The sequence below is a fragment of the Nelumbo nucifera genome, chromosome 6 (assembly GCF_055504915.1).
Source record: "Nelumbo nucifera cultivar China Antique chromosome 6, China Antique-T2T, whole genome shotgun sequence".
In the NCBI taxonomy this organism is placed as follows: Eukaryota; Viridiplantae; Streptophyta; class Magnoliopsida; order Proteales; family Nelumbonaceae; genus Nelumbo; species Nelumbo nucifera.
Window position 1 is genome coordinate 26,192,551 of NC_142654.1, and position 27,273 is coordinate 26,219,823.

The 27,273-nt window shown below is 40.2% G+C and overlaps 1 protein-coding gene and 1 long non-coding RNA gene across 6 annotated transcripts; one reads left to right on the top strand and one right to left on the bottom strand.

Moving 5' to 3' along the window:
- The first annotated feature begins 40 nt into the window (after positions 1-40).
- LOC104598623 (uncharacterized) lies at positions 41-4,644 on the top strand. Of its 4 annotated transcripts, none has more exons than XR_016077119.1 (8): positions 41-1,102; positions 1,234-1,299; positions 1,412-1,478; positions 1,572-1,607; positions 1,688-1,962; positions 2,634-2,781; positions 2,888-3,019; positions 4,448-4,644. It is a non-coding gene; the product is annotated as an uncharacterized LOC104598623 (long non-coding RNA). The 4 variants fall into 4 exon arrangements; XR_016077118.1 differs by having other exon boundaries at positions 48-768; positions 914-1,102; positions 1,572-1,962; XR_016077116.1 differs by having other exon boundaries at positions 48-1,102; positions 1,572-1,962.
- Positions 4,645-13,256: 8,612 nt separating this feature from the next.
- LOC104598622 (aspartyl protease family protein At5g10770-like) lies at positions 13,257-15,645 on the bottom strand. 2 transcript variants are annotated; one of them, XM_088889234.1, is made up of 2 exons: positions 15,339-15,645; positions 13,257-14,852 (listed from the first exon to the last, which is right to left on the bottom strand). In XM_088889234.1, exons 1-2 carry the CDS (start codon positions 15,484-15,486, stop codon positions 13,594-13,596), a joined length of 1,407 nt encoding a protein of 468 aa, XP_088745360.1. In that variant the 5' UTR covers positions 15,487-15,645; the 3' UTR covers positions 13,257-13,593. The 2 variants fall into 2 exon arrangements, with proteins under 2 accessions (XP_088745360.1, XP_010259084.1); XM_010260782.3 differs by having other exon boundaries at positions 13,257-14,858; positions 15,339-15,599.
- Positions 15,646-27,273: the final 11,628 nt, after the last annotated feature.

Here is a 27,273-nt window from a genome sequence, read left to right on the forward strand (position 1 = left end):
TATCCATATATATATATATATATGTATATTAATCTGGAATAGGTGGTTTTCTGAAACGGAATCTACTCGTGCGAGTATCGTGCAAATATTTCACGCGTGTATCGCATCAATTGCATGCTTCTTCCCAAGTTCGAAGGGAGAGTTCCTCTTCGAGAGAGCTCCTTCGCCTTTCGATTTTCGCTGCCGTTCGAGATGCTTCTTCCTAAGTTCGAAGGAGAGCTCCTTCGGGCCTGTCTCCTCTTCGCGTAGATCTGATCGATGGCTGTTCCGAAGGAGAGCCTGTCAATGAAAATGCAAAGTAACATCTCTCTCAATGGTGGTGATCGGACATGCTAGCAGTTTCACCGGCAAGCTTCAACATTACCAGCGAGACCAAGTGTTGTAGTAGCATCACCGGCTCTGATCTCTCCATCATCTTTCTTTTTTTTCTTTTTGTCTTTTTGCTCTCCCCACATCACCTCTCTCGCACTTTCTCTCTCTCCCCCTCTCTCCCTATTTGGGTTTTTTAGGTTTTCCCTTCTCTTGCTTCCGGCAGTAGCAGTAACAGTGGCAGACCTTGCCTTCTCTCTCACGATTTTCTCTCTCCCTCTCTCTCTCTCTCCCCCCCTCTCTCTCAATGGCGGTGATCGGAAGAGCTTTCCGCCTGCAAATGTGGTATATTTTTTAACATGCAAGAACGGCGAGACACCGGCGAGACCAAGTGTTGTAGCAGCATCACCGGCTCCGATCTCTCAGTCATCTTCCAATGCTTCTGCTCGAAAGAAGATGGCTACTTTCTAATTTTTTACTCTTTATTTTGTTCATATCTTTTGCTTTTTTTTTAATCTCTCCTCTTTATTTTGTTCATATCTTTTGCTTTTTTTTTTCAATCTCTCTGGAGATTGTTCACTAAATGTTTCAAATTTTGTGCCAGAAACCTATTGGAAATAAGGAAAGGGTTCTTCTTGATCTACAGCTTGATTTAGAGAAGGTTGATAGGGAAGTTGCAGTATTGGTGGCACCGAACAGCAACATCCGCAACAAGTTCAACAGCAGCAGCCGCCTCCGCCGCCGCCAGCCCAACCAAAATCTGGAAGAAATGATTTGAAGGCGGAGAAACCCGGTAAACCTACTTGAAGTTCCAATTTTTGCAATGCAGGGTGTCTGTTTTATTGACCCCACGTTATCGCATTGAGTGGCTTCCTTTTTTCTCCTTATCTTTGCTTTTTCTCATAATTTTCTTCTCTGTTTAAGTTCAATTCACCTCTTTTCCGTTGCCGATGACTATGGCGGGCTGACCAGGCGGGCTTACTTCTCTGGGTGCGAATCCGATTACCTCGTTATATTTCCCTGGATGTTTTGGTTATTTATCATTGTAACCGTAACAATAAATATTTCATAGCTAAGAAATTACCCCCATCTTCATAAGCAGATACATGCCACCACTTCAAGCTGTTGTGTCCATGGATGGGAGTTCTGGATCTTCGACGCCTGGCCAGGTATGTGTCATTTTCTTTATGTAGTGTCCACTTGGGCGATGTACCAAAAGTTCTCTAATGATCTTGTGGTGATCTGGTGTTAAAAAAATTTAGGTACCACATTTGTTTCTCTCAACAGCGGCCAAAGAGGTGCGCAACTCATTACCACATTGCTCGGAGCATCTACTGTCATCAGTAGTTTACATGGATGAATCCTTTCTGGCATGCAGTTGCTGGTTCTGCATCTTTTTATGGGGCCAAGCCATACAATCTCAATGTTGTGCCCCCGACAGAAACCACTATTCTTGGAAACCCATTGCAGAGAAGCTTACCAAGTAGGAATTTGAACTCGATTTCAGACAAGGGCCAAGTTGCTAGCACATTTTCTGGTCATACTACAAAGGATAAGAACTCTGCAGTGGCTGCACCCAACTTTGTGGATGTCCAGAGAAAGCAGCATGTGCTCCAACAAGCTCTGCAGTCTGCTTCTTCTGGAAATCTGCTGGTATGGCCCTCTCCTCTTCACTGAATAATTTACTGGTGATGGTTTAAGAAATTTACTAATTTTATTTGCTCTATATGTTAGCATGGTCCTACTTTCATCTTCCCATTTACAGGTGTAAATCGGGCTGTGCCACCTGCCGCCTGACATGATGGTCCATGGGCCATGCCGGCATGGCACGACTGAGTGGGTCGTGCTGCCCGCGGTTATTTATATTATATATAATATATAATATATTATATAAATTATAATTATATAATTGTATAATCATATATAGTATAATATATTAATAAAATAAACAATTGTTTTCAATTTTATTATACTAATTTATTTAATTGTTGTATATATAAGCAATCGTATACATCAAAATTCATATAAAATTAAAATTTTAAGTTTTTTTTTCAATTTTTTAAATAAATAGCTTTGGCCAGGTCCACAGCCCGACCTGGCCCAAGGCTTGGCCCAAGGACCAGACACTCCCTTTCTTCTTTTACTGAATGTTATTCAATTTTCTTTTGGAATCCTATGCACAAATGCAATTACTTGTATAGATTTTTAATTCTTTTGGTCATTATTCAGTTGAATGTAAAGTTTATTGCACATGAAGTATCTTGGTTAAGTTAATCACAGTTGCAACCAATTTACTTAAAATTTTCAATTTCTCTCTGGTGCAGCTTGTTTATTCTAAACTCAGTTGTCATCCCAACGCTACAATGGATTTCGCCCGATGAATGCCAAAACTTTGGTTCAAAAGATCTTTGCCCCCTTGTTGGGATTGTAAAACTATATTCCTTTTTACGTAATGGTATCCAACTATTCTATGTAAGTATGCATTGTTTTTCAAAAAGCTACTTGAGTCATTTTATAATTTATCTCGTATTTCTTTTCACTATACATGGTATGTGCACATGGCAATTTGTGTTTGTAGGGCCTATTGGTTACAATCAGAATTTGTTTTAGAATTGCATTTCAACTAATCAGTCTACAGTTTAGTCAGATTTTTATAGCTCCCCGACTTTAACCAGCCAGTAGAAATTCTTGGCTGGTTCTGGATCACAAGGTATCTGAATAGTCCATTTGTTGCCTCAATTTCTTATTATTTTAATATATGAATTTCTTGTGATTATACAATTCTATAATAGAAAGAATATCATGTAATTGGTCCTAATAGCTCAAAATTAGCATTGCAGCTAATCAATGAAAAAAAAAAAAAACAAAACAGTTTCAAAAGATTGCATCTACATTAAAAGAAAATGGATATCAAATATTTACCTAGCTTCATTACAGGGAGGCTAACCATCACAAGTCAAGGGTATATTGCTTCATAGTTGTTAGATAAGCTTAAGAAAAGGAAGAATTGTCACATACATTGTATTAATTTAGAAAAAGAATATAATAGAGTGCGTAGAGATTAATTTTATGGGTATTGGTTAAAAAGTTAGCTCTTTAGCAGATACTTATCAATCTGTTAGGTATAAATTCCCATTAAAAGAAATGGTACATGTTGTTGCATTAGAGATAAACCACATATTAAGATTGAGATGATAGTATTTTCAATGATAAGACTTAAGAGTAGGACCCAAGCAGAAATCCTCGAGTTAGTTAAGCTGGAAGCTGCACATTGGGTGAAAACTTTGGATGATTTCAAAGTCTTTTCACTAAATGATAATTTAAGAACATGGAAAGAGGTGGCACTATCGGCTATAGACAAGGCAAGGGAAGTGATGGAATGGTGGGGGGTAGGGGGGTGTCTTCAAAGATAAAGAAGGTAGAGTGGTGGCTCAATATTCAGGACCCTTGGAGCATAGTGATGAATTGACAGCTGAACTGGTTAGTCTACTGTAGGGGTTAATACCCAGATTCCTTGGGTATTTAGGTATAAATTTAGGGAGATTGTAAGTCTAACAAGAGAACTAAATGTTTCCTTTAAGTGGGTAAGAAGAACAGCAAATGGAATGGTAGATTCTCTGGCCTAACAACGGGCTGTGAGACGGCATATGTTTTTTGGAAAATCTATAATCCTTGCTGATTTGGAATGGAACTTACACCCCAGATCATGTAATTCCTAATCTTTCATTAATAAAATTCCTTTTCTACTGATAAAAAAAAAGGGATTGCATTTGCATCTACATCTCTCTATATATAGTATGGTGGGACTCATCATCATCATCATCATCTAAGCCCAACTATATGGGGTTGGCTACACGAGTCCTGTTTCACCATTCCATTCTGTATGGTGCAATATAGTATATTGGGGTCAAATAAGATTATTTGGTTTTTACCACTAACTAATTCTTTTCACTACGTTTAAATTGTTGTAGTAATGAATTTTCCATGTAAGGTAGGTAGTGATTTTTGTGGTATTTCTAAGGTGTCCTTTTTCTTTCTTTATTGTATTTGTTTAGTTATATTTTTGTATTTGCATTCTCTTCCAATCTATTTTGATTTTTTAGCATTCTGATTCTGTATGATTGGCCTTCCCTTGCAGATCTTTTGGTTTTACCCACTATACGTTTTCAGCTATGTGTTGAGCAGCATCTGGTATTGATTGTTTCTTTTATCCACTGTTTCATGCCATGTAGCAAATTTTTTGCAATTAATGTTTCTGTAATATTATCATATCACTATTTTGATATCAATCCTCACTTGTAAATATAATGCCTTTGTTCTTGATGTATTGTTTAATTGGAATATTGCTATGTTGTTGCAAGTTGTAACTCAGCTGATACATGAACCTCTTTCCAACTTGCAACCAAACTTTTAGCTACCACAGAATTGGTTATGCGCATTGGCTTATTTCTTAGCCAATGGCTAACCCGGCAAAGTTGCTCTGATATTTAAGTTGGTATTGTATTCTAGTTGCGAGCTGAAATGTTGAATGTAAATAAGCTATTGAGCAAGTAACCGCACGTACCTAAGTCTTGGGGGTTGATGCCCTTATAGGGGAGGATATAGCCCGCCCTACCCATAGCCCAAGCTTACATAGCTCTTCTTTCTTAAGAAATAAGACGAATAGGATACCCAAGTAGTAGAGAAATTCCTAGGAACATGAGAACTTTCTTCAAAAATAGTGAGATTCTCTTCAACAATACCCGTATCAGGCCAATAGATCCTTCTCTCAAAATATGTAAAAATTTAATCTGCATACTAAAAATAAGGTTGATAATTTTTCACATAATAGAAATGGATCGATTGCCGTGGGAGTGAAGAAATACTCTCATGGCCAATAGATCCTTCTCTCAAGTTTGGAATTGGACACATTCAAAATATAACAATTTCTCAACCCAATCAGACCAAGTTGCATCCTTAAACAGAACCCTGTTGTACTACATGGGGTTGGCTACATCTACATGAATCTTGTTCTGCCATGATAAAAGAAAAAATAGACTAAAAAAAAAAGAAAACAAAGAAGCTGAACTATATATTATAGGTCTTGAGTGACCACAACAGAGCACATAGGGCTTGCAAATTGATAGCAAATTATTCTGAAATAGTAACAATATACAGCATTCATGAGGGGTGGTCGAATCGTTCAACAGTTTGACCGTTTTTTATTTTTTGTCAGAATGGATTATCTAGGTTCAAACGATCAGACCGTTTAACCCAAAAACCAGACCCTAACCGGTTTGTTGTCTGGTTCGATTCTAAAAATCTAACTAAAAGCAAGAGTCATTATTTTTGTACGTAAATTAGAAAGTTATTTAAGATAGTGCTATGCAACTCGGGTTGGCCCGAATTAGCATTTTACACTATTTCAGGTTTTGGGATTGACAAAAGGCCAACCTGAGTTCACCCGAGTTGTAAGTTGCACCCCTAAGTGTTATATGATTTGACAGGATCAGATGATTGGGCCATCAAAATTGGGAACCAGCAGTTTTATCTGATTCTTAGAAATGTTGATTCATTGTTTTATAATCAATAAACCATATTATTTATTGTTCTATAGGTTAATCATCTAACAATTTGATTTTAAAAAATAATTTGAAATTGTTTATTTTTTTCTTTTTTATATTTTTAGGGGGGTTTCTACAATACAAATGTTTTTATTTTCATTTGCTTGAAATTGTAATATCAGCAAGAAAAAAAAAGGTTCTCAAAATGTATTTTTTGTTTTGAAAGACGAAAAACAACTTGTTTTTGTTCCAACAAATAATGCATGTATGTTTTGAAATCATCAAAATAATGGTTTTTTTAAAACAAAAAACAAATTTGTAGTACAAATATATGATTTATGAACATGATATAAATAACTAGATGAAAACATGTTCTTCAACCAGAAATTCAAGAACATGTTTATAGTTTTTTTTTTTTAAATACAACTAAGAATATGTTTATGGTTTTAAGAATCAAGTTTTTTTCAAACCAAATGGGTTTGATTTGTTTTTACATCTCATAATAAAAACAATTCATGTTGGAGAACACCCCCTTATTTGATCGAATTGAACTATTCTGACCATTATGGTTTTCAAAACCGGACCGGATCAGACGGTCGGACCGGTCAAGTGATCGGTTCCGTTTTACCTCAGAACCATTATTTCACCAAAAATTGTTGATTTGATCAGCAAACCGCTGACTCGGGCAATCAAACCGTTTGAACCATCCAACGGTTTGACCGCTTTTTATTTTTTTTGTCAGAACAGGCCGTCTATTCGGTTTGAACGGTCAGACTGTTCAACACAGGAACCGGACCCCTGACCAGTTCGTTGTCCAATTCGATTTTAAAAACCTTGTGTGGCATACTGTATCCTATAAAGCAGGTGTACTGGGTTGATCCATGATTAGTTCCCGCATTCTTGAATTGAAGCTTTTTGACCCCTTGAATTCTGATCTGGTTAGTTGCAGTTATTGTTGTTGTGGGTGTCCTCCTATTGGTTTATTCTTCTTCGTGTTCTTCATCTTCAAGTGGTGGATGATTTATGGTGATGATCTCTGCGTATCCTCCTTTTAATATCGAGATTTAAAGTAACGGTTTTCAATGGATATGTTCTACTCAGTTGTGTTTGAGCGGGCGAACCAGCGGTCGTAACCTCCCTCCATTGAATCGCTCTTTTCTCTCTCTGGTTAAAGCTCAATCAAAGACTATCATAAACCCTCATTGAATCTCCATTCGCCTTTTGGTTTCCGGCAAAATTCACACTCAGACCACACTACCTTTACCGTCTGTGGACGGAAAGGTTTTAGGGATGGTAATTTAAAAATAGATGTGATATTTTTAGGAATGGAGGTGGGAAGGGTATTTTTATAATTTTTGATAAATATATTAGTCACATGATATCATATATAACGGAAAGTTAACGGATGTTAATAGTAAATTAGCTAAACCATAGTAAATTAGCGTTAGTCAATTTTAAAATAGTAAGGATATACTTAATAAACTAGCTAAACCATAATGATAATTTAAGAATTTACCTTTATTTTTATTAAGATTTAAACGCCTACCCAGTATTTTTTAATTAATCGATGCACTCCTCTCCACCCTCCACTTTCTTTCTCTCGTCTGCCCTCTCGCTTCTCTCCCCTGTTCTACACTGACCATCGGCGACGGTTGCGCCATCGGAACACACACCCCATACCGGAACTCTCTCTTTCTCTCTCATTTTTCTTGTTTCATCTTCTTCCCTCTTCCTTCGAATCAGCAACCCAGCATTCCAATCGAGCCACTGCTTGCTCAAAGGAAGCCGTATCAGGCATTGGACACAACACCACAGAAGGCCGGAAATATTGCCGCAGAAGGTCGTAATTAAGTTTTGATGTGTTCTTTGGTCTTGAAGGAGTGGAAAAGCCAGACCCTAAAATCTATGAGAATGTGCCACAGAAGAGCGGAAATATTGTATTGGGAAAAGCTTTGCATATTAATTGGAGATAGCTTGCGAGAGGATTACATGCAAGCAAAGAGCATAGGAATGCATGCATTGCTGCTTCCTATACCTGATATGTGTTTTTTCTGTTATTTTTCTTTATTTCTTTGGATTACTTTTCATGAAGGTTAAACCAGTTCATTGTTGATAATCATTGTTCCTGCCAACTTTACATTTTGCGCTGAAATTGCTTATTGGGTGATGCTACCCACTTGGACAACTGTGTTTGTTTTGATAATTCAAACTACAAACGTTTGAGAGGAATGTTTTTGGTGCAGCTAGCATGTCCAATGGATTTGAGGCACATATTTTTCTGTGACAATACTAAAAGAAATAAGACCGACCACATTCCTCTTTTCGGAATGAAAATCGATTCTAGTCTATTCCAATTCTGGTTTGAACCAAATAGACAGGAGGAATAGACTTATTTCAATAGTGGTTCTGGTTCCAATGTAAACTTTAACTTCTTCCCAGCTAAAACTGATCAGAGAAATCTGAAGGGCCTTGCTTATGGCTGTTATAATGAATCTTCTTCCTAGCTTTCACCACTTATCTTGGGCTACTCTTGCCAACAATATCATTAGAATGAGATTGTAGATAAGTATCCTTTGCATTGAAAAGTTGGAGTTCTCGAGTCCATAGGATTGCAAGGAGGATATCTACATTCCAATGCATTAGCACTGAAGACAAGGAATTCTCTACTCTCAAACATTGAATCACAAGGACTAAGGAACTTTAAATATAAAATAGCTTATTCTCCCTAAGTTTATTCTACTAGAAAGCATTTCATTTTACCCTGAATAACGCCACTTTGGAGAAGATATAAGATTTAAGCACCTATATAACATACTAAAATAGCTTCTCTACCAACCGTTGCCGATTTGGAGCAAACGGTTGGAGTGCTGGATTGCCCATTCAGAGGAAGAGGGAAGAAGAGGAAATAAGAAAAATGAGAGAGAGAGAGTTCTAGTATAGAGTGTGTGTTCCGGTGGTGCAACCGTTGCCAGTGGTTGGTGTGGAATAGGGGAGAGGAATGCATCGATTCGATTAATTGTAAAAAGACTGGGCGTGTGTTCAAATCTTAGGCACCGTTTGGCGTGTCTTTTTGGATGGTCTTTTGGTTGTTTATAAGTCGGGAAGACCGAAAATCGGTCTACTCCCGCTTTGGACATGGAATAACTAGCTGCCAAAAGACGTAGCACCGAAAAGGCATGCAAAGCCCATTTTGGGCTGATTTCGGAAAGCTCTAAATGAAGCTTCCTGTGCCTTTTATTTAATCTCGCGCGAAAAGACCAAAAACAACACACAAAAAGATGCCCATCTATCAAACGATCTTCGGGCTGCCCAGATCTTAATCATAATCAATCTGTTATGATTAAGTGACGTGGTGGATTTGTATTGATTCCGTTTACGTTTAGTCAATAAACGCCACTACCTCAGCACCAGTTCAGTTTTTGGATTATTAAACGTTTATTGGATTCGAAAAGGTTGTTTGGTGAAACTGTTTATTGAAAAAACACTAAAAAACGTTTATTTATTGGTTTTCGTGAAAAGAGCCGTTGGGGGAAGCAATGGCTGGCCATTTCACGAAACGCACGATGAGGTGGATATGACGTGTAATTTGACTTGGCACACAAGGTTTTTGATCCCAGAAGAAAAACCACAGTTGAAGACACGACATTGACGCTAGCCATTGGACGCCGGTAAAAGTTCGCCGTTGATACCCCCTTATTCCCCTGTCTTTCTGCCGGCAAGTGGTTTTCCTCTGACAAATCGCGACATTTTATTCTTTGTTTTTGCAGGCTTGTAACCCGTCGGCAAGCTTCTTCATACGCCGTTAATCCATTCCCATCGCTGCTTCTTTTGCCCATTGATTGGTATGTCCGCCGTTAATCTCTTTCATTTGATAAACTGCCATTTGTATGCTACAAAGTTCAGATCTGATAGCACATTTCTTTTGCCGTTTGTTCTGTTGTTAAACAAAAATGATCCAGATCATTTGTTCTGATAACACATACAACACTTTTCTTTTGCCGTTTGTTCTCTGTTCATCGCTGCTTCTGCCGTTTGTATGCTACCCTACATTTTCTTGGAAGCAGTTTTTACTTGGGTTTGAAAATTCTTCTAAAGACAGCAAAAGGGTGTTTTTATTTCTCAAAGGTGAAGAATTTATAATTTCTGCATTTAAGGACTTGGAAGACAGAGAACTTAGTTATAGGGCACATATGTGGCAGAGTCAAATGTGAGAAAACAAAAGCTAACTTAGGTACTTCTGCATGAGTATCCAAGGAAATACAGCAGCTTCTTGACTGGGAAATGATGGACCCTAGTCTCTTCCAGAGGGAAGGGTCCTAAAGAATGATAAGCAGGGGAATCTATGGTGCTGCTTGCTTCTAAGGCATTGTAGGGTTGTTCTTTACTTATGTTGTAGCTCGGTGAATGGAGTATTAGGCAGTATAATGGTCTGCTAAACCTGGGTGCTTCCCGGATCGGCTTAACAGGGTAGTTTCTTTGCCTAGCTGATCTTTCTCTATGTTTGATCCTGAAAATCGGCCTTTAAATACAAGCACATGTAATATGGACCATTGGATTGATTAATGGATCGTATATACCAAAGTGAAGTGCCACACTGAAAACATTCATATGGCTGTTTTTTGAAATGCGCTACCAAACAGGAAAAGTGAGGAAACGTTTATTGTGTTGAGTTGTAAAGGGGCGTTTCTTGAAACACCCAAACCAAACAAAAAAAAAAACATTTAAAGTGGGCATTTATCATATAAGTGTTTTTCTGATAAACGCCCCATCCAATAAACATAAACGGAACCAAACACATATCGGTGATGTTTGGTACCGTTTACATTTATTCAGTAAACGTTTATTGATGGTGCCACATAGGCACCATCTCAGCATTTTCTCTCTCTTGCTCTTCTGCATACATCGAAAATGTAAAAAGTGAACATTGGTTTATGTGCATGCCAACCGTTTGTAGAAGTTATTTTTTGAAGCTTCCACAAACGGTCAAGCGTTTATTCATTGTTACGCTGAAGTGACGCGTGCCTAATGGCGCCCAGTTGTCACAAACGATTGCAATTATTGCATTTCTCGATTTTACCAGCATATAAAGTACAAACATTTATTCAATAAACATAAACGGTACCAAACACATACATCATGTGAACTCCCGTATTACCATATTTGATGGACGATCACAGTATTAAATCTTATTAGATGGTCAGATGAATTTCTAATCAGCTGGTTGATAACCTCCTGCTGGTCATAGCAAAGACTTGGGATCGAATCCCACCTTTACCTTGGGTGGGGGTGGTTATGGGGGAACGGGATCTTCTCCTCACACATGGGCGTCTCACGGGCACATCCACCGTGCATTAAAGACATCTCCCATGAATAATAATTTATAAGTACGAAAAATATTCCCAATGCATAGTAAAATGTACATGTGAGATCGGTGTGAGGCGCCTTGTGTGAGGAGCAGATCCGGTCTCGATTATGGGTTGGGGGATGGACTACACTGTTGTATAGCCCTTCATATATATATATATATATATAAGTCATCACTTGGGCCCGGCCCACAAAAGAGAGATTTTGAATAGGCAAGATTCTACCACACTCTACTCACAATACACTATAGCTGCCCATCGTGTATTTTGTATGTCAACTTATAAGTGAAGTGATAATGGGTGAGATGTGCCGATGCAGTTTATTGTGGGTAGAGTGTGGATAGAGTCCCATCGGCAAACAATCTGGACTGTCAATTGCAACCTAGACACATCTACTGCAGCCACGATCACAACACTCCCTTGGGGATAAGACTTTGCCTATTTGGGCTGTTTGGGATCTTTCTCTAGGAGTGCAATTTAGATGAGGCCAACCCAAGCCGAGATCAACTTAGTCTGGATTGGGCTTGCATTTTCGGTCCTCAGGATGGATCTGGGCCTAAAAGTTTGAACCTTTTTATTTTTTAGGATGGGTTCAAGCATTATCCTTTAAGTAGCCCAAGTCTGACTTTGATCTTATCTCAATCCGAGCTTAGCCCAACTATATACATGTATACTTAATTATTTATTTAATTATTAACATTAATTAATATTTTAAATTTTTATTAGTTTATATTTTATTTTGAAAAATAATTAATTATTAAATTATTTATTTATTAATTGTTTTAGTTAAACTATTTTATTAATATGTTATTAAATAATTAATAATTTATTTATGGGTCATGGATCCAATATTAAATCTTAAAAATACTATAAGGAGGGTGCTTTTTTTCTGTCAAATAAGTTTCCACTTGTTTCCCATAAAAATGGTGGGACTCTACATCTCAAGAATTTGGATCTATTATTCCACCTTTTTCCCATCCCTTCTCATGACATCCCACAAACCAAATGGAGCCTCAATTGAATCTTGGGAAGACTTGTATTTTACAAGTCACTATGCTTGTGATGTCTGACTGACTGCTCAAATTGGCATTAACCCAAAAAACATTCTCAATAAATTATTAAATTCAAATAGTAGAAAAATGGGTTAAATCAAAACTGAACTGGCCCATTTTGTTTGCAGGAATAAGTGTCTGGAATTGGAATGGGCCATTCCAGTTTCAATTATTTGGTTGGCAGAATCCTATTCCCATTCTTAGTAGAATGTCATTCCTCCATTTGAGAGAATGGTCATATTTCAACTGATTTCAATTGCTTGTCTGAACCAAACAGACTATGAGAAATTCCAATTCGGAGAGATTTTGATTCTGATTCCGGCCATAAGCCAAATTGACCCTAGTCCCTAAAACAGAGCAGGAAATTCTATTGGCAAAATTCCTCATTATATTCCATCTCATTTGGGATATCAGAAATGCCATAGCTTACAACCAGACAGCTCTAAATCCATAGCTGGTTGGCCAAGAAAGCATATACAAGTATTTATCTACACCTGAAAATAGTTCTACCGCAACTTATTGTCATTCTCACATCATTGCTTCCGCAAAATATCATCTTTTTGTTGATGGCTCCTTTCAGTCTACATCAAGACTAGAAAGAATTGGTTATACAATTAATTCGAATGATAATCGCCCAATATGTGCTGGCAGGCGGAGAGTGGATGCAGTAAACAGCAATCAAGCTGAGTGCTGTGCCTTCTTTTTTGGTCTGAAGCAGGCGGCATCATTGCAAATTATATCTTTATTTATTTTCACCCACTCAAGTAATATTGTAAATAGTTGCTATAACCAGATGAAGAGGATGAAGCATACTGATGTTGAACTCTCTTAATTTAGTGTCTGTTAATTGTATTAGTAGATATATGAATATGGCTGCTCATAAACTTGCCTATTTACTGATTGTAATTCTCCTATATTGTAATGCAAGTTTCTCTTTTCTGTCAAAAAAAAAAAAAAAACTCATCCTAATGAAACAAAGCACCACTACATACCTACTTAATTTCTTACTTTCCTTTCCAATTTTCAAATCCATTACAGTTTCAGTGTTTATGTGGCCGAACATGGCCTCTGTGGATTTGCCCACTTTCTTTTTCTTCTGGCAAGAGATTTGATATCTCCCTGTAATTCATGGATTACAAACTGGTTATTAGGCTTTTATTTTCTCCCCCAGATTCTTTACCCATCTCCCCATTTCTTTTTCTTCCTTTCTTCTTTTTTTTCTTTTCTTCTGTTTTCTTTCTTTGCATTTATTCTACTTCCTCTTCCATGCCACTTCTTTCATATTATTTTCACTTGATTAATTAATCAAATCTTCAGCTTCACTTATTAGCTGCATCCTCCAGCGCCAAATCCTAACTTTCCTCCTGTTACATCATAAACCACCTCGAACGTCTGTTGTTGCTTATTCCCAAGGATGGCCACATCGCTGGGATCGCTATTTCCAGCAAAGGCCAAGCAAACCTGAGACAAGCTTGCCACAACAAGAATCCCGGACGAGTCCACGGCGAGGCCAGTGCCGCCTCCAAAATGCAACGTGATCGTAGGTATCGTCACCGTGTTGTATCCGCTCAAGTCATAGCATGTGTCCAAGATTGAAAGCGATGAAGTAGATGGGTACTTGGACATTGCTTGCCGGAACGCTGACCGGAGTGCCGCATAGGCCGCCGGAGGCAGGCGAGTGATGACGGTGCCGGAATCTATGATGGTTCCGGAGGAAGTGAAAGCCGTTGGTGGGATTGCCAATCTCTGTCCCTTAACGCTTATGCCCAACAGTGGGACGAAATAGAAGGAGTTGCCCCGAGAATCTGTCAATAGAGATGTATACTTCACGCTGGAAGAGGAGGTGCCCACTTGGTTCCCAAATGCCAAGAACCCAGTTCCGCTGCTTGTCGACGGGAGACAGTAAGAGAACTTTTTCCCGAACTTTGTAGCAGTCTGAGACACCAGAGAAATCTGGTTCCGTCCAAGGCCGAGCAACCCGGCAGCACTGCCGAAGAGCCCACGATTGTTTTGGCCACAGCCGAATTCAAAGTTGGGGAACACATCAGAAGCGCTCAAGGTTAGTGTTTCTCGACCGTAGAATCCAACGGAGTAGGAGTTGTCTCCGTATAGGACACCATAGATGCAAGTAGAGCTGCATCTCGGGGAGTTGCCGGTGGCCAACCCGACTTGGGTGCACTCCGCCGAGCCACAGGAGATGTTGGAGTAGGTGGATGACTGGGAAGGGTCGAAGGTTGGCTCGTTTTGCTGGTAGCAGTTGACGGCACATGGCTTGCATTGAATCCAAGTGAGGTCGCTGCCGGTGTCGAAGATGAGCGTGAGATCTCGCTTTGGTGTGCCGAGCCCGACATTGACGACGAAGTTTCCGGTTCCAAGGGAGCGGCCAGACTTGGCTGGGATTTTAGCCTTAGAATCTGCTAAGGGGGACTGTTTGGAGTTGGAGATTCTGGAGTGGATGGAGCGGACTCGGAGTTCATCTTGGAGGAGGATTTGGCCAAGATTAAGATTTGTTTTCTTCCCCTGGCCTAATGGTGAACAAGGCCCATTTATGTGAACCACTTGTAACTTCCTCAGCTGATTGGAACCTGAAACTGAAATCATGGAATTGTTAACCTGAAATTATGGCCGTTCCAGGGGGTTCACTGGCAATTAGCCACATCAGCTCTTCACATGGCTCAATAATTTATTCATTTAGAAACCTGTTTGATGTGTGTATGCATGTTGGTTTATCCAGAGCCCAGAGAATTGGGGCTTCAGGTCATCATCATCTGATTTGGTCCAGGTAGGTCCTATGACTTCTCAGAACTAATTAAGGCTGTGTTTGGATTGTGGGGCAGAAGTGGTAGAGCTTCTGGAGTGCTGGGTTCTCCCCATTTTACTTGGCACATCCTGTCTTGGCTTCTGCTCCAAATTAAGCCCAATCCAAACACGTACAGCCTAATTGAATGAGCTGCCCCAGAGCCAGAGCAGCACAAAATAAAAACACTTGAAGAGGATGGCCAAGGTCTGTGGATACATTTCCACATAAAGAGCAAGAGAGAAAAACTACAAATCTTATACAAGATACTCACCTTTGGGGGATTGAGTGCAAGTTTTTGCAGGAATGAGAGAATTGGTCACAATTACATGATGATGGCTATCTGCTATCTCTCCTCCATGGGCCAAGAGAAGAGAACATGACAGGAGGAAACAGAGGAAGGAAGAAGTAGCAATGGCCATGGATGCTGCTGCACTAGTTGTTGTTGATGAAGTATGTATATAAAGAGAAAGGAATCTTCATATGTTCTATCTTTAGACAATAACAATGGAAGCAGCCCTACTTCATTTTTGCCCTCCAGATTATTTTACTCCCCATTTTGCAATATATGGGCCCCCCCAAACGAGGTATTCCACTACAGAGGAAATAAACTATAGACTTAGTTCCCTTCTTCGGTTCCAGGAGTGAACAGTATTAAGCCAACAGCACATGAGTAATGAGTTTGGTCCCCTACCACTCTGCAATTCCCCACCTCAAGAAACTCCCCATAATTTGAGTCGGGTCAATTTCCACCGCTGGAGGGGGCCACCCACGAGCACGAGTGGATACATCATGCATAGAAAGTCTCGTGAGTGAGGGAAACTATTTGTCCAATCCAATTGCCTACCCAAAATGAGGTGTGAAAGCTTTTGGCGGATTGGCTCAATATTGCATGTATTTGTTTGTGTAGCGTTGCACCTAGCAACGCCACACACTGGTGCAGCGACATTATTTCATTTAGAGTGGCTGCATTCTGCAAGCTACGTCATCTTGGGGCTGGCTTACATCAACACGATTCAGGACATGGATGATTGTTGTTAGCTCACGGGTCACGGGTCACGGGTCAGTCTCTATGTTCACTAATTTCTTAGGTTAATAATTAATTCCTTAGCGAAACTTTAATTATTATTTAATATAGGTAGTTGGTGACTTGGTGTAGGTCATTTTATCAATAATGCGTTATCTAGAATCTAGATAAGATAACCAAATGGACGATTCTTTTTATCAGAAATATCATTCTAAAGTGGGGAAATCTTATTGTTTCTCCATCATCCAAATTCACTGTATTTAATTATCACCTGCAATAATCATCCAGTGAGATTGAATTTGGCTAAAATAATCTAATCTATTAGGCAGAAGAACCCATGTATTGATTATGAATTGAAATCCCACATCCGTAAGGGTTTGAGCTAAACTTCTCCAATTTTAGCTCGAACCCATTTGTTAGGGTGAAAATTTAGGTGATTGTACCTTTCGTGTTTCAAGTTTTTCTCTTTTTTTTTTGTTTTTATAAGACTAATAATGTTGCTTATGTCTATTGCATTATTTATTTTCATATTTAACCTACTCAATACATAGAAATTCTTTAAAATATTAACAGATGTAAGAGATTGTTGTTTAGAGATAAAAGAGTTGGATACTCAAAATATCAGGGTCTATTTTTTATTAAATATTAGGTATAGGGATCAACTACCATATAAAAGATCACAAGTAGTGATTGATACCGTATTGAGTTGATTCATGTTTTGCCAACGGTCTCTAAGTTAATGCTTACACTAAAAGCCAACATTTATGTATGTTTTATATATCTTAAATTTTCTTATGGGTTTTCATTTTCTTTTTAATTTTTCTAAGACATTGATACTTGTGCTAGTCAAAAGCTGCTAGGTGGCCTACGTTGGACGGTAAAATAGTAACTTTATTGAGGAGTCAACAATGACGTGCCAAGTCAATAAAGCCGAGTCACCAATACATTGATATAGGCCGATGACCAAGCAACAACTGAGCAATAAGAGACTCAAGGGTCTATTCGTTTCCTCAGAACTCTTATTTCTTATAAGAATCTTTTAACTTTAAGAGAAAAATGATTGTTCATTTCCTCTTATCTCTTATCTCTTAAAGTGCAAAGAGTGCATACAACTTTTTGTTTTTCAGTGATACCCCCAAAAAGACTAACAAAAACTTTCATATATGGGGTCAAAATGGATATTTGATCATTTTCAGAATTTAAAACAACATTTTCTATATTTAGAGTTCAAAAGAAAAAAAAAAAGTTCACCAATACCAATATACCTCTTAATGTACATAATTATTGCACTTTCAAATGTTAGACTTGAGAATATACAATCAGACCCTTAATGTGACAACTATGATCGAAGGGCCTACGTCAATGAGAATAGCCATTATTTCTATAATCAAGGGCTCCTCATCTATAAATAGGCATGCATCCCAAATCAAGGTTGCAATTAAATTGAACTCTAATCGAATAGTTTGGGCTCAAGTTCAAATCAAATTCGAGTTTCAAGGCAAGTTCAATTAATTATTCGAATTCAAGTTTGAATAATAAAATGTTTAGCTTGAAAGCTTATGAACCTGGCTTGATTAATGTATACATACATATATACATAAATAATAGAATATAAAAATAAATTCTATAATAAATATTATAAAAATATATTTTTATATTCTATATAATATAAGAATATATTGTATATTATAATATATAAATATACATACTATATATAAAAATATATTCATTTTTGAGCTTTTGAGCTGAACTCGAGCTCATCAAATATTTACATGGTGTTTGGTTCTGGTAGTTTATTTGAAAAATGGTGTTAATTCATTGCCACATAGACGTTTATTCAAAAATACTATTTGATAAGACTATTAAATAAACATTTTCTTGATTTGTATGAGAGCCAACCATTGGTGGAAACACACCATTTTTAATGGTGCATAACTGCCAAATAAATGCTTATCAACCACTTTCTCATTTTCAAGATAAATCCAATACAAAGTGTTTATTACAGTACCAAACCAATACAAAGCGTTAACACTGTTTTAGTCAAACCGAACCAAGACATACATAAGTTGGGTTTGGCTTGGCTTAATTTCACCCCATTCTCGAATGTACTTTCTCTACACACCTACACTCACTTGTGATTCTGAGTTCATGAGTTCCTTTCTACCTCCATCACCTCAACTTACTTTTAGCGCTAAAGATTCTGCTCCCAAGGAAGAACTCCAAGGCCTCTAACCAGTTCTATGATTGTAAGCTCTATGATCTCTAGGTCATCTTTTAATATTCTCTTCCCGTTGCTGGAAGGAGTACAAATACAGATTTATATAGTTGGAATACATATAAAATAATACAAAATACATGATTTTGCATTCTATATATTTGTATTTGTACTCTCAATCTGAGCCTAAATTCAGTTTGAAAAGAATATAAATACAAATATATACAAAATAATACAAAGTATATGGTTTTACCCTATATATTAGCATATATACTCCTTCCAAACTGAGCCTTAACAGCAATTAAGTACATAGATATGAGGTGATCTATTGGAGAAAAGATTTCCTGAAATGTGAACACTCTAGTGTAGAGTGTTTACTTTAAAATAAACACCAGTTGATGTGATATTTTGTTTTATCTTCCAAACACTGGCGTGTTCACATTTTATTGGTTGTTGTTAGAAGAATGAGCACCTACAAAAAGCATTTGGACCATAAAGTCTCTACTATAGAATTTAAAAAAAAAAAAAAAGAAGAAATTGTTCAAAACTCATGATAACTTTTTATCATTTCTCTTAAATTCATCATTAACTTTTTGAAACGTTCAAAACCATGTAAGTAATTTGGCATTAAACAAAACCATGTAAGTAATTTTACCCTTTCTTATATTCGACCCAAAATCGTATTGATGGATAGTAATGTACGGATAGTCAATCCATGGGAAGCTGTTTCTTCTTCATTAGGGTTTACATGTCGTGTAACTTCATTACAGTTAATGGGTTCCTGTCAATCAGTCATACACGGTTTCTTCTAGCTTCAGCGGTGCAGCTCAGAGTCTTCTGAAATGCTGTTCTTGAATCGAAGCGGTGGGTCCGATCACGTTTTCGTCGCTTCACACGATTACGGAGTTTGTTTTCACGCCATGGTGAGTCAAAGGTTCTTTATTTTTTCGTATTTTTTCTCTGCAACGGTTTTAGTGTTTTAATCCTTGGTCTTGTTTGGATATTTTTTAGGAGGACGTAGCAATCGCAAACGGGATTCCTACATTGTTGAAGCAATCAATTATATTGCAAACTTCTGGTGTTAATTCCCGCCATCCGTACCAAGACGTCGAAAATGTGTTAATATCACCTTATATCTTGTCGAAAAGCGGGTTGACACTAGAAACGGCACCGATTAACGACGAGGGGGGGGGGACATATGGGAATTTTTCAGAGGCAAAATGGAAGTTCATCCCAAGAACATTAGAGGACGATTTTACAGCAAGTAATTACTTAATTCATCTTTCTCTAATCCAAAAACATAAAACCGACAGTCAAACACACAGGGGAATTTCAGTCAACTTTCGATCTCAGATTGCTTGTTCTTCAAATAGCGATGGTTTCTGTGGATTGCGATTTGAAGATTAGTGGAAGTTCAAACAACAAAAGCTGGTACGAGTTTCGTAGGCTGGTTAAGGACGAAAGTCGAACGACGGCTGCTACAATAGATTCTGCTCCAGGGAAGCTGATGGATGATTGGAGAAGCCTGAAGCGGTAAAGGAGTGAAGGGAGAAAATGAGGGAAGAAAATGGTTGGATTAATTTATGTTGGTGATGAGTGAGAATGGGAGAGAAGTTTTACTGCTGCAACTTGTTCGAGTTCAAAATTGAAGACGAAGAATAGTTCTTTCCATGGACATTTCAGCTCGATGGAGGTGAGGAAGAGAAGGAGAGAAACTGAGAAAAAATGAGGAATGATGATGGGGAGAGGAGAAGGGAAAGGGGAAGATGCTGATCACCGCCGCTGTTAGGGACGATGAACAGTTGGATAATTTCTATCAATGAACATTAACGGTACTCTGATGGATGGTGAGTGATGTAACCGTTTTTTGTCACGTACCATTTTTTTGTGATGTATAAATTTTTTTAGCTAAGTACCTCGTTATTTGACCCAGTGGTGACGTTCCCTGGTGATGTGCTACTTGGTGGCGAACTCCCTGGTGGAGAACTACTTGGTGGCGAGCTCCCTGGTGGAGAGCTACTTGGTGACAAACTGCTTGGTGGTGAGCTCCCTAGTGGCGAACTGCCTGATGGCAAGCTCCCTGGTGGAGAGCTACTTGATGGCGAACTGTCTGGTGGCGAGCTCCCTGGGGGCGAACTGCTTGGTGGTGAGCTCCTTGGTGGCGAACTGCCTAGTGGCGAGCTCCCTGGTGGCGAGCTACCTGATGGCGAACTGCCTGGTGGCGAATTGCCTGGTGGACTTGTCATTTGACCTACTCCTAAGCGGCCTGCAACTCAGAGGATGGTGGAGCTCTTTGGTGCAGCGCAACCCGACTACCCTCTGCATGAGATGATTTCCTCTCCTTTGTAGGCGGCGGGAGCTGAGGGACCTGCGAGAACTGAATCAGAGGACCCGGGGGTATTTTCCTGGCGGGGACTCTCCGATGCCTAAGTTAGCATTCTGATTACAGAGATCTTGGAGAGAAATGAGAGAGCTAGAGAGCAGGGGTTACCATCCTTTTTTCCCTCCCCTTGGCTTTGGAGGTCAGAGTCCTTATATAGTAGTGTCCTCGCGGGTTAGGTGGGTGAAAAGCCTTCAAACGGTAAGACTCATCATAGCCCGTCAGAACCGGGGTACGATGGTGAACTCCTCGAGGTTATCAGGCTAGCGCTTGTGTCAGGCGGCCAGGTCGGCGCCTAGGCCAGGTTGTCAGGTCGGCGCATGTGTCAGTCGGCGGGTCGGTGTCTGGGCCAGGTTGTCAGGCAGGAGTGCGATACGCCAAACTACTCTTCTGTACCGAGCTGCCCTACAAGTGGCGAGCTGCCTGGGTGAGCTATGCCGAGCTCCTTGGGCTATGCCGAGCTGCCTGGCTCCTTGGTGGTGAGCTCCTTGGAGAGCTGCGTAGCTCCTTGGCGAGCTCCTTGGTGAGCTACCGAGCTCGCGGGGTATGCCGTTATGGTTCATCGGTGGGCGTCTTATGGGTTGCTAGGTCGGCCAGGTCGGATCATGTGTCGGGCTTATCCAAGTCGGCCAGGTCGCGCAGGCCGCTTGTAGGTTGCGCGCCAGGCAGCGCGCAGGCCGCGCCAGGCCGGCCAGTTCGGTGCCCCGGCGGGACACCGACTTGGTAAGTTGTTGCATGGGTGTCACCTAGTTGTCACGAGGTGCCACGTGTCGCAATTTCACTGGAGGGCCAAATCTGCCCTCATCATTTGCCCCCCACTCCCGAGCTGAGAGTAACTCAGCGAAGGGAGTAGATTTCTTTTGGCCCGTAAGTCGACGAGCTAATAAGTGTTAATCCAATTCCTTAGGCTTTGGGAGCTGCTTGTATGTGGCGAACTGCCAGTAAGGCGAGGGGGTCTCCGCCAGTTCAGTAGTGTAGCCCTTAGGCCCTAGGGCAACTTATAGTTCACTTTTGCTGATTTTGCTCCTGTTGAAGAAGCAACTGGATATTTAGCAATAGTGTGGCTCGTAGGCTTTGGGAGTGACTCGTAGTCTACTCTTCTTTGACTTTTGCCCGTGCCGGAGAGGCGACTGGGTCTTAAGCAGTAGTGTGGCCCGTAGGCTTTGAGAGTGACTCGTAGTCTACTCTTTTTTTATTTTGCCCGTGCCGGAGAGGCGACCGGGTCTTAAGCAGTAATGTGGCCCGTAGGCTTTGGGAGTGACTTGTAGTCTACTCTTTTTTTACTTTGCCCTTGCCGGAGAGGCGACCGGGTCTTAAGCAGTAATGTGGCCCGTAGGCTTTGCCTGTGAGGTGCCGAGCTATGATTGTGCTGCATCAGATTCGTAATGCCGGTCACCCACTCCTGGTGGAGAACTGCCTGGTGGCGAACTCCCTGGGGGAGAGCTACTTGGTGACGAACTGCTTGGTGGTGAGCTCCCTGGTGGCGAACTGCCTGGTGACGAGCTCCCTAGTGGAGAGCTATTTGGTGGCGAGCTCCCTAGTGGTGAACTGCTTGGTGGTGAGCTCCCTGGTGGCGAACTGCCTGGTGGCGAGCTCCCTGGTGGACTCGTCATTTGACCTGCTCCTAGGCGGCCTGCAATTCAGAGGATGGTGGAGCTCCCTGGTGCAGCGCAACCCGACTACCCTCTGCATGTGGTGATTTCCTCACCTTTGTAGGCGGCGGGAGCTGAGGGACCTGCGAGAACTGAATCAGAGGACCCGAGGGTATTTTCCCGATGGGGACTCTTCGATGCCTAAATTAGCATTCTGATTACAGAGAGCTTGGAGAGAAATGAGAGAGCTAGAGAGCAGGGGTTACCATCCTTTTTTCCCTCCCCTTGGCTTTGGGGGTCGGAGTCCTTATATAGTAGTGTCCTCGCGGGTTAGGTGGGTGAAAAGCCTTCAAACGGTAAGACTCGTCATATCCCGTCAGAACCGGGGTACGGTGGTGAACTCCTCGAGGTTGTCAAGCTGGCGCTTGTGTCAGGCGGCCAGGTTGACGCCTGGGCCAGGTTGTCAGGTCGGCGCCTGTGTCAGTCGGCGGGTCGGTGTCTGGGCCAGGTTGTCAGGTCGGCGCCTGTGTCAGTCGGCGGGTCGGTGTCTGGGCCAGGTTGTCAGGCAGGAGATCTTCCAAAGATACGCCAAACTACTCTTCTGTACCGAGCTACCCTACAAGTGGTGAGCTGCCCGGGTGAGCTATGCCGAGCTGCTTGTGGCGAGCTTTGCCAAGCTGCCTGGCTCCTTGGTGGCGAGCTCCTTGGAGAGCTGCATAGCTCCTTGGCGAGCTCTTTGGTGAGCTACCGAGCTCCTTGGTGAGCTACCGAGCTCGCGGGGTATGCCGTTATGGTTCATCGGTGGGCGTCTTATGGGTCGCCAGGTCAGCCAGATCGGATCATGTGCCGGGCTGATCTAGGTTGGCCAGGTCACGCGCCAGGCAGCGCGCAGGCCGCGTGTAGGCCGCGTGCCAGGCCAGCCAGGTCGGCCAAGTCAGTGCCCCAGCGGGACACCGACTTAGTAAGTTGTTGCCTGGGTATCACCTAATTGTCACGAGGTGCCACGTGTCGCAATTTCACTGGAGGGCCAAATCTGCCCTCATCACTGAGTTTTGAAAAATTGTAAGTTTTAGACAATTTCTCAAAAAATAAGGAGAAAAAATGCTAATAAACAATGTGTTCATGCAACTCCCGTATGTTTTTGCCCTAAAGACAAGATGAAAGTATGAAACCCGTGAAGATACATGCATATCTAACTTTCTCTTTCTAGAATGAAAAGTAAGTATTCCACCTTATTCAGGAAGCAAAGTTTCCAAGAATTGCAATAGCATTTCTCACGAAAAAAAGAAAGCTGTAGGAACCAACCCTAGATTATATCTTTATCTGTAGCAAAGCATTTTTAGCAAAATCTTTTTCCATCAATAGAGGATTGAGAACTACCAGTAAATAGCTTCTAAAATTAAACATCCTAGAAACAATGCTGCATGGGCACAGACACCAACTTTTGAAATCTAACACATGTGGAAGAGTCTGACTTGGGAAGATAGAACAAAGAATATGTTGCAGGAAAAATGGTATCATCGTATGTATTATCTGTTCATTCTTGTCTAGTGAGTAGAGAAAACAAAAGTATTGAATACAGTTAGAATTCAAAGATTTGTAAAATGTCGGGAATCTCATGTGTGTACACAGGAACAATTTGTCCAGTTTGGAGAGTACATCTAACATTGGCTAAAAACCAAAAGAAAAAGGAAAGGAAAAGAAATCTCATGTATATTCTCTGTTTTTAGCTATGCTAGAAAATAAATGAAGTTAATGTAATCACATGATCTCAATTGGGTGCACCTACATTTCTTTTTAACTTAACAGTGAAATTTACCTAATTCCCATTTCAAGATTAAATTTTATATTATTTTTATTTATACTGTTGATTTTATATGATGCCATCATACTAGTGTTTAATGTGAATTCACACATTTTCACATTCACATTATGTGAAAGTTCACATTTTCAAGGTGTTAAATGTGAAAAATTATCAAAAAAAAAAAGTGTTTAATGTGAATGAGTGGCCTTCTGATTCAAAACGGGAGATTTCTTTTTCTTTTCTTGTTTTTTTTTTTTTTTTTGAGGGAAGGGAGAATTTTTTAAATTATCGCCTTATGAAAATTCTAAAAAACAAAACCATAGAGATTGGCAGATTGCCAGACTCCAGAGGCGTTTGTCACTACTCACTAGGCATCCTTTCATTCATTTTAGGAATTCAAATCAGCCCCCCACAATGTCCCACGGTACATCCCTGCCGTGTATTGAGAATATCTCCCGATGCTGTGGGATGTTGTGGGGGCTGATTTGGTCTCTTACTTTAAAAAGTGTGGGTTCAAATCCGTGGTAGGACAGGCTCTGTGTAGTGAATGCTAGTGGGGGGCTGCATACCAATCTTATAATATGTTCCCAGCCACAAATCGGTAATATCTCCTGTACTTACATGTTATTCACCACAATACAGGCTCTGCATAATGCACATTCATCCCCTTTCTAATGAGAGTCCAATCTCCTGCCAAAAGATAATTAAGTTCCAACACCCTTCAACACATTGATCTGACACCATACATCTCACCGTGAGATTGGGGCCCATATCCCTATTTGGGGGTCTCGTGTTTTATTGGCAGGAGATTCTATAAAATTTCTTAAACTATCCTTAAGCTTTAGGAAATTGACTAACTCTACCCCTATTATTTCACTATTATTTTAAAGTATCCCTATTGTACAATTATCTAAAACCTCCTTTATCGTTAACTTTCCATCACACTCGATCACATATGTCATCACGTGACTGATTTTTTTCAAAAATTTCAAAAATACCCTTTAGAATCTTTCTCTCATCCTCACCTCCTCCACACACGGTGGACTGTCAATGAAACCATCGGCATCGCTACAACCTTAGGCAGTGGTTCTCGCTCATCTCTAGCTCTGGTTCTCCCCCGATCTCTCTCTCTTTCCTGCTAGAAACAAAGCACTCTCTCTATCTCTCCAATTGGGGCTTGGCGCAACTATAGCTGAAGATACAACCTCGGTTTTGGCAGGTAAAATGCAAAGTATTGACATAATAACTCACCTCACCCATCTCTCCATCCAAGTATTGACACAACACCCTTCCCTGTCGATCTGTTCATGAGATGGAACCGACAAGACACAACAGGAACATACAACGCAACAGCAGCCCAATGCCTTCACAAATCTAGATGGTGTTTGGAAGTGTGGGCATTTTTGGGGGCCGATTTTCAAAAAAACGCCCATACTTGCTAGACCCGTTTTTCACAAAAAAAAAAAACCTTGATATGTTTGAGAGTGTTTCTGCCAATAGACAGTGAACAACACTATGCTATTTGGTAAAGTGATTTTTATCACCATTTTTCACGTATATGCTGATAGGTAAATGTCACATAAGATACACTGATCACCAATTAGTCAACTGTTGGGAGAAATGGTTCACCAATACATGAAATGCCAAATTTGACATTTCATGAATCGGTGAGTCCCGATTTACGAGACATGCCCATTTTTCAGCGCTTTTTCAAAAAACACCTAAACCAAACAATCATATACGGGGGCATTTGTTGAAATGCCTATATTGGATTCGACGTGACACCGTTCTTCAGAAAAATGGCTAAGCTTACAAACATCCCCCTAATTTTTGGGGGTTTCATAGCGACCCAACGGATAAAAAAAAGGGGCTTCGACTCTTTTGAATCGTTCCAATCACTCTTATAAATAGGGTCTCCTCTTTCTATTTGCAACCGACAACAACCTGATTTACAGCAGACAATAAGAAAAGATGAAGAGTCCTGGTGGCAAACAAGAAGATAAACAGGGGATCTTCTCTCTCTATGCTCCGATTTCTGGCATCAATCTCCCTCTACTAATCAGAGAGAATCAAAGAAAAAAAAACGTCAAAGAAGTTTAAGAACCTGCTCACTTTGTTGATTTGGGCGCCAAATAGCGAGGGGAGATGAATCTCTCAGCCTTCTCTCTCTCTCTCCCTCGCCCTCTCTCTCTCGCCCTCCTAGCTGAATCGGGGTGTGCCACTCCTAATTCCGTGTCTTCTAATGATAATGCAACTGTGATTGAAATCAAAAGCTTGAAGAGAAGGACACAACCGTGTGCGTGCTCATTTTGCTTGGGATCGAGAAAGAACAGATATGAAGTGACGGGATCTGTTCTTCACAAATGGGCGCCTCACAGGCATTTGAGCGGCAGTTGTTATTAGCGATAATAGTATATAAGGGCAACTTTTGGGTCTAATATAATATTTAAAAAATAAAATAAAAAAATAGATGAATTTTTTAAAAATAATATAAGATAAAATCACTGTTTATCTTTTTCTTCTTGCAATCTTGCAATCTGTTCACCAGCGCCGCCGCCTCCGACAGCGCCTCCGGCAACGTTGCCGGAGGTGGGCGGAGGCAGATGAAACGAACAACGGGAATCGGGAGTATCACACCAACAATCGCCTCCGAGATCATAATTCAGTGACATCCAACAACGGGAATCGGGACTTCATGCTTCTCATCTCAGTCTCAAAAGATCCAACCAGACGACCATTAAATCTAACTTACAGAACAGGGAATATAACTCCTGAAATCAGAGTAAATTCCATGCCAGTATCAATTTTAAGTAAAGCAAACCTAACGAATAACAGATCGATAGAACTACTGATTGAAAGGGAATGATACATCAGGATTTGAAACTTCACAGACTTCTTATTCTGAACAGGGTTTAAGCCTTGAACAGAAGAAAAAAAAAAAGAAAACTAACGCACCATGGGCAAGCAAAAGCATCATCGGAAGAGAAAACAAAAACAGATAAAAAAAGGTTGCAGAGAACTGATTGATTCTTTCTAAGAAACTTCTAACAAATATATTAATTCAGAATCGCAAATGATAAGCACAACTAAAAGAAGATAAATAACTAGTTAACTATAGATTAAGTATGTGAAATACGGTAGAGGTGGGTGTGTTAGAAACTTGACTGAAGCTGGTTCGGCAAAGAGCTTCT

What these genes read in the sequence shown, in the direction of transcription:
- LOC104598622 (XM_010260782.3), bottom strand. Translation starts at nt 15,486, where the DNA reads ATGGCCATTGCTACTTCTTCCTTCCTCTGTTTCCTCCTGTCATGTTCT. An exon ending in TTGCACTCAATCCCCCAAAG is followed by an intron (nt 14,859 to 15,338) that starts GTGAGTATCTTG and finishes CCATGATTTCAG; the next exon opens with TTTCAGGTTCCAATCAGCTG.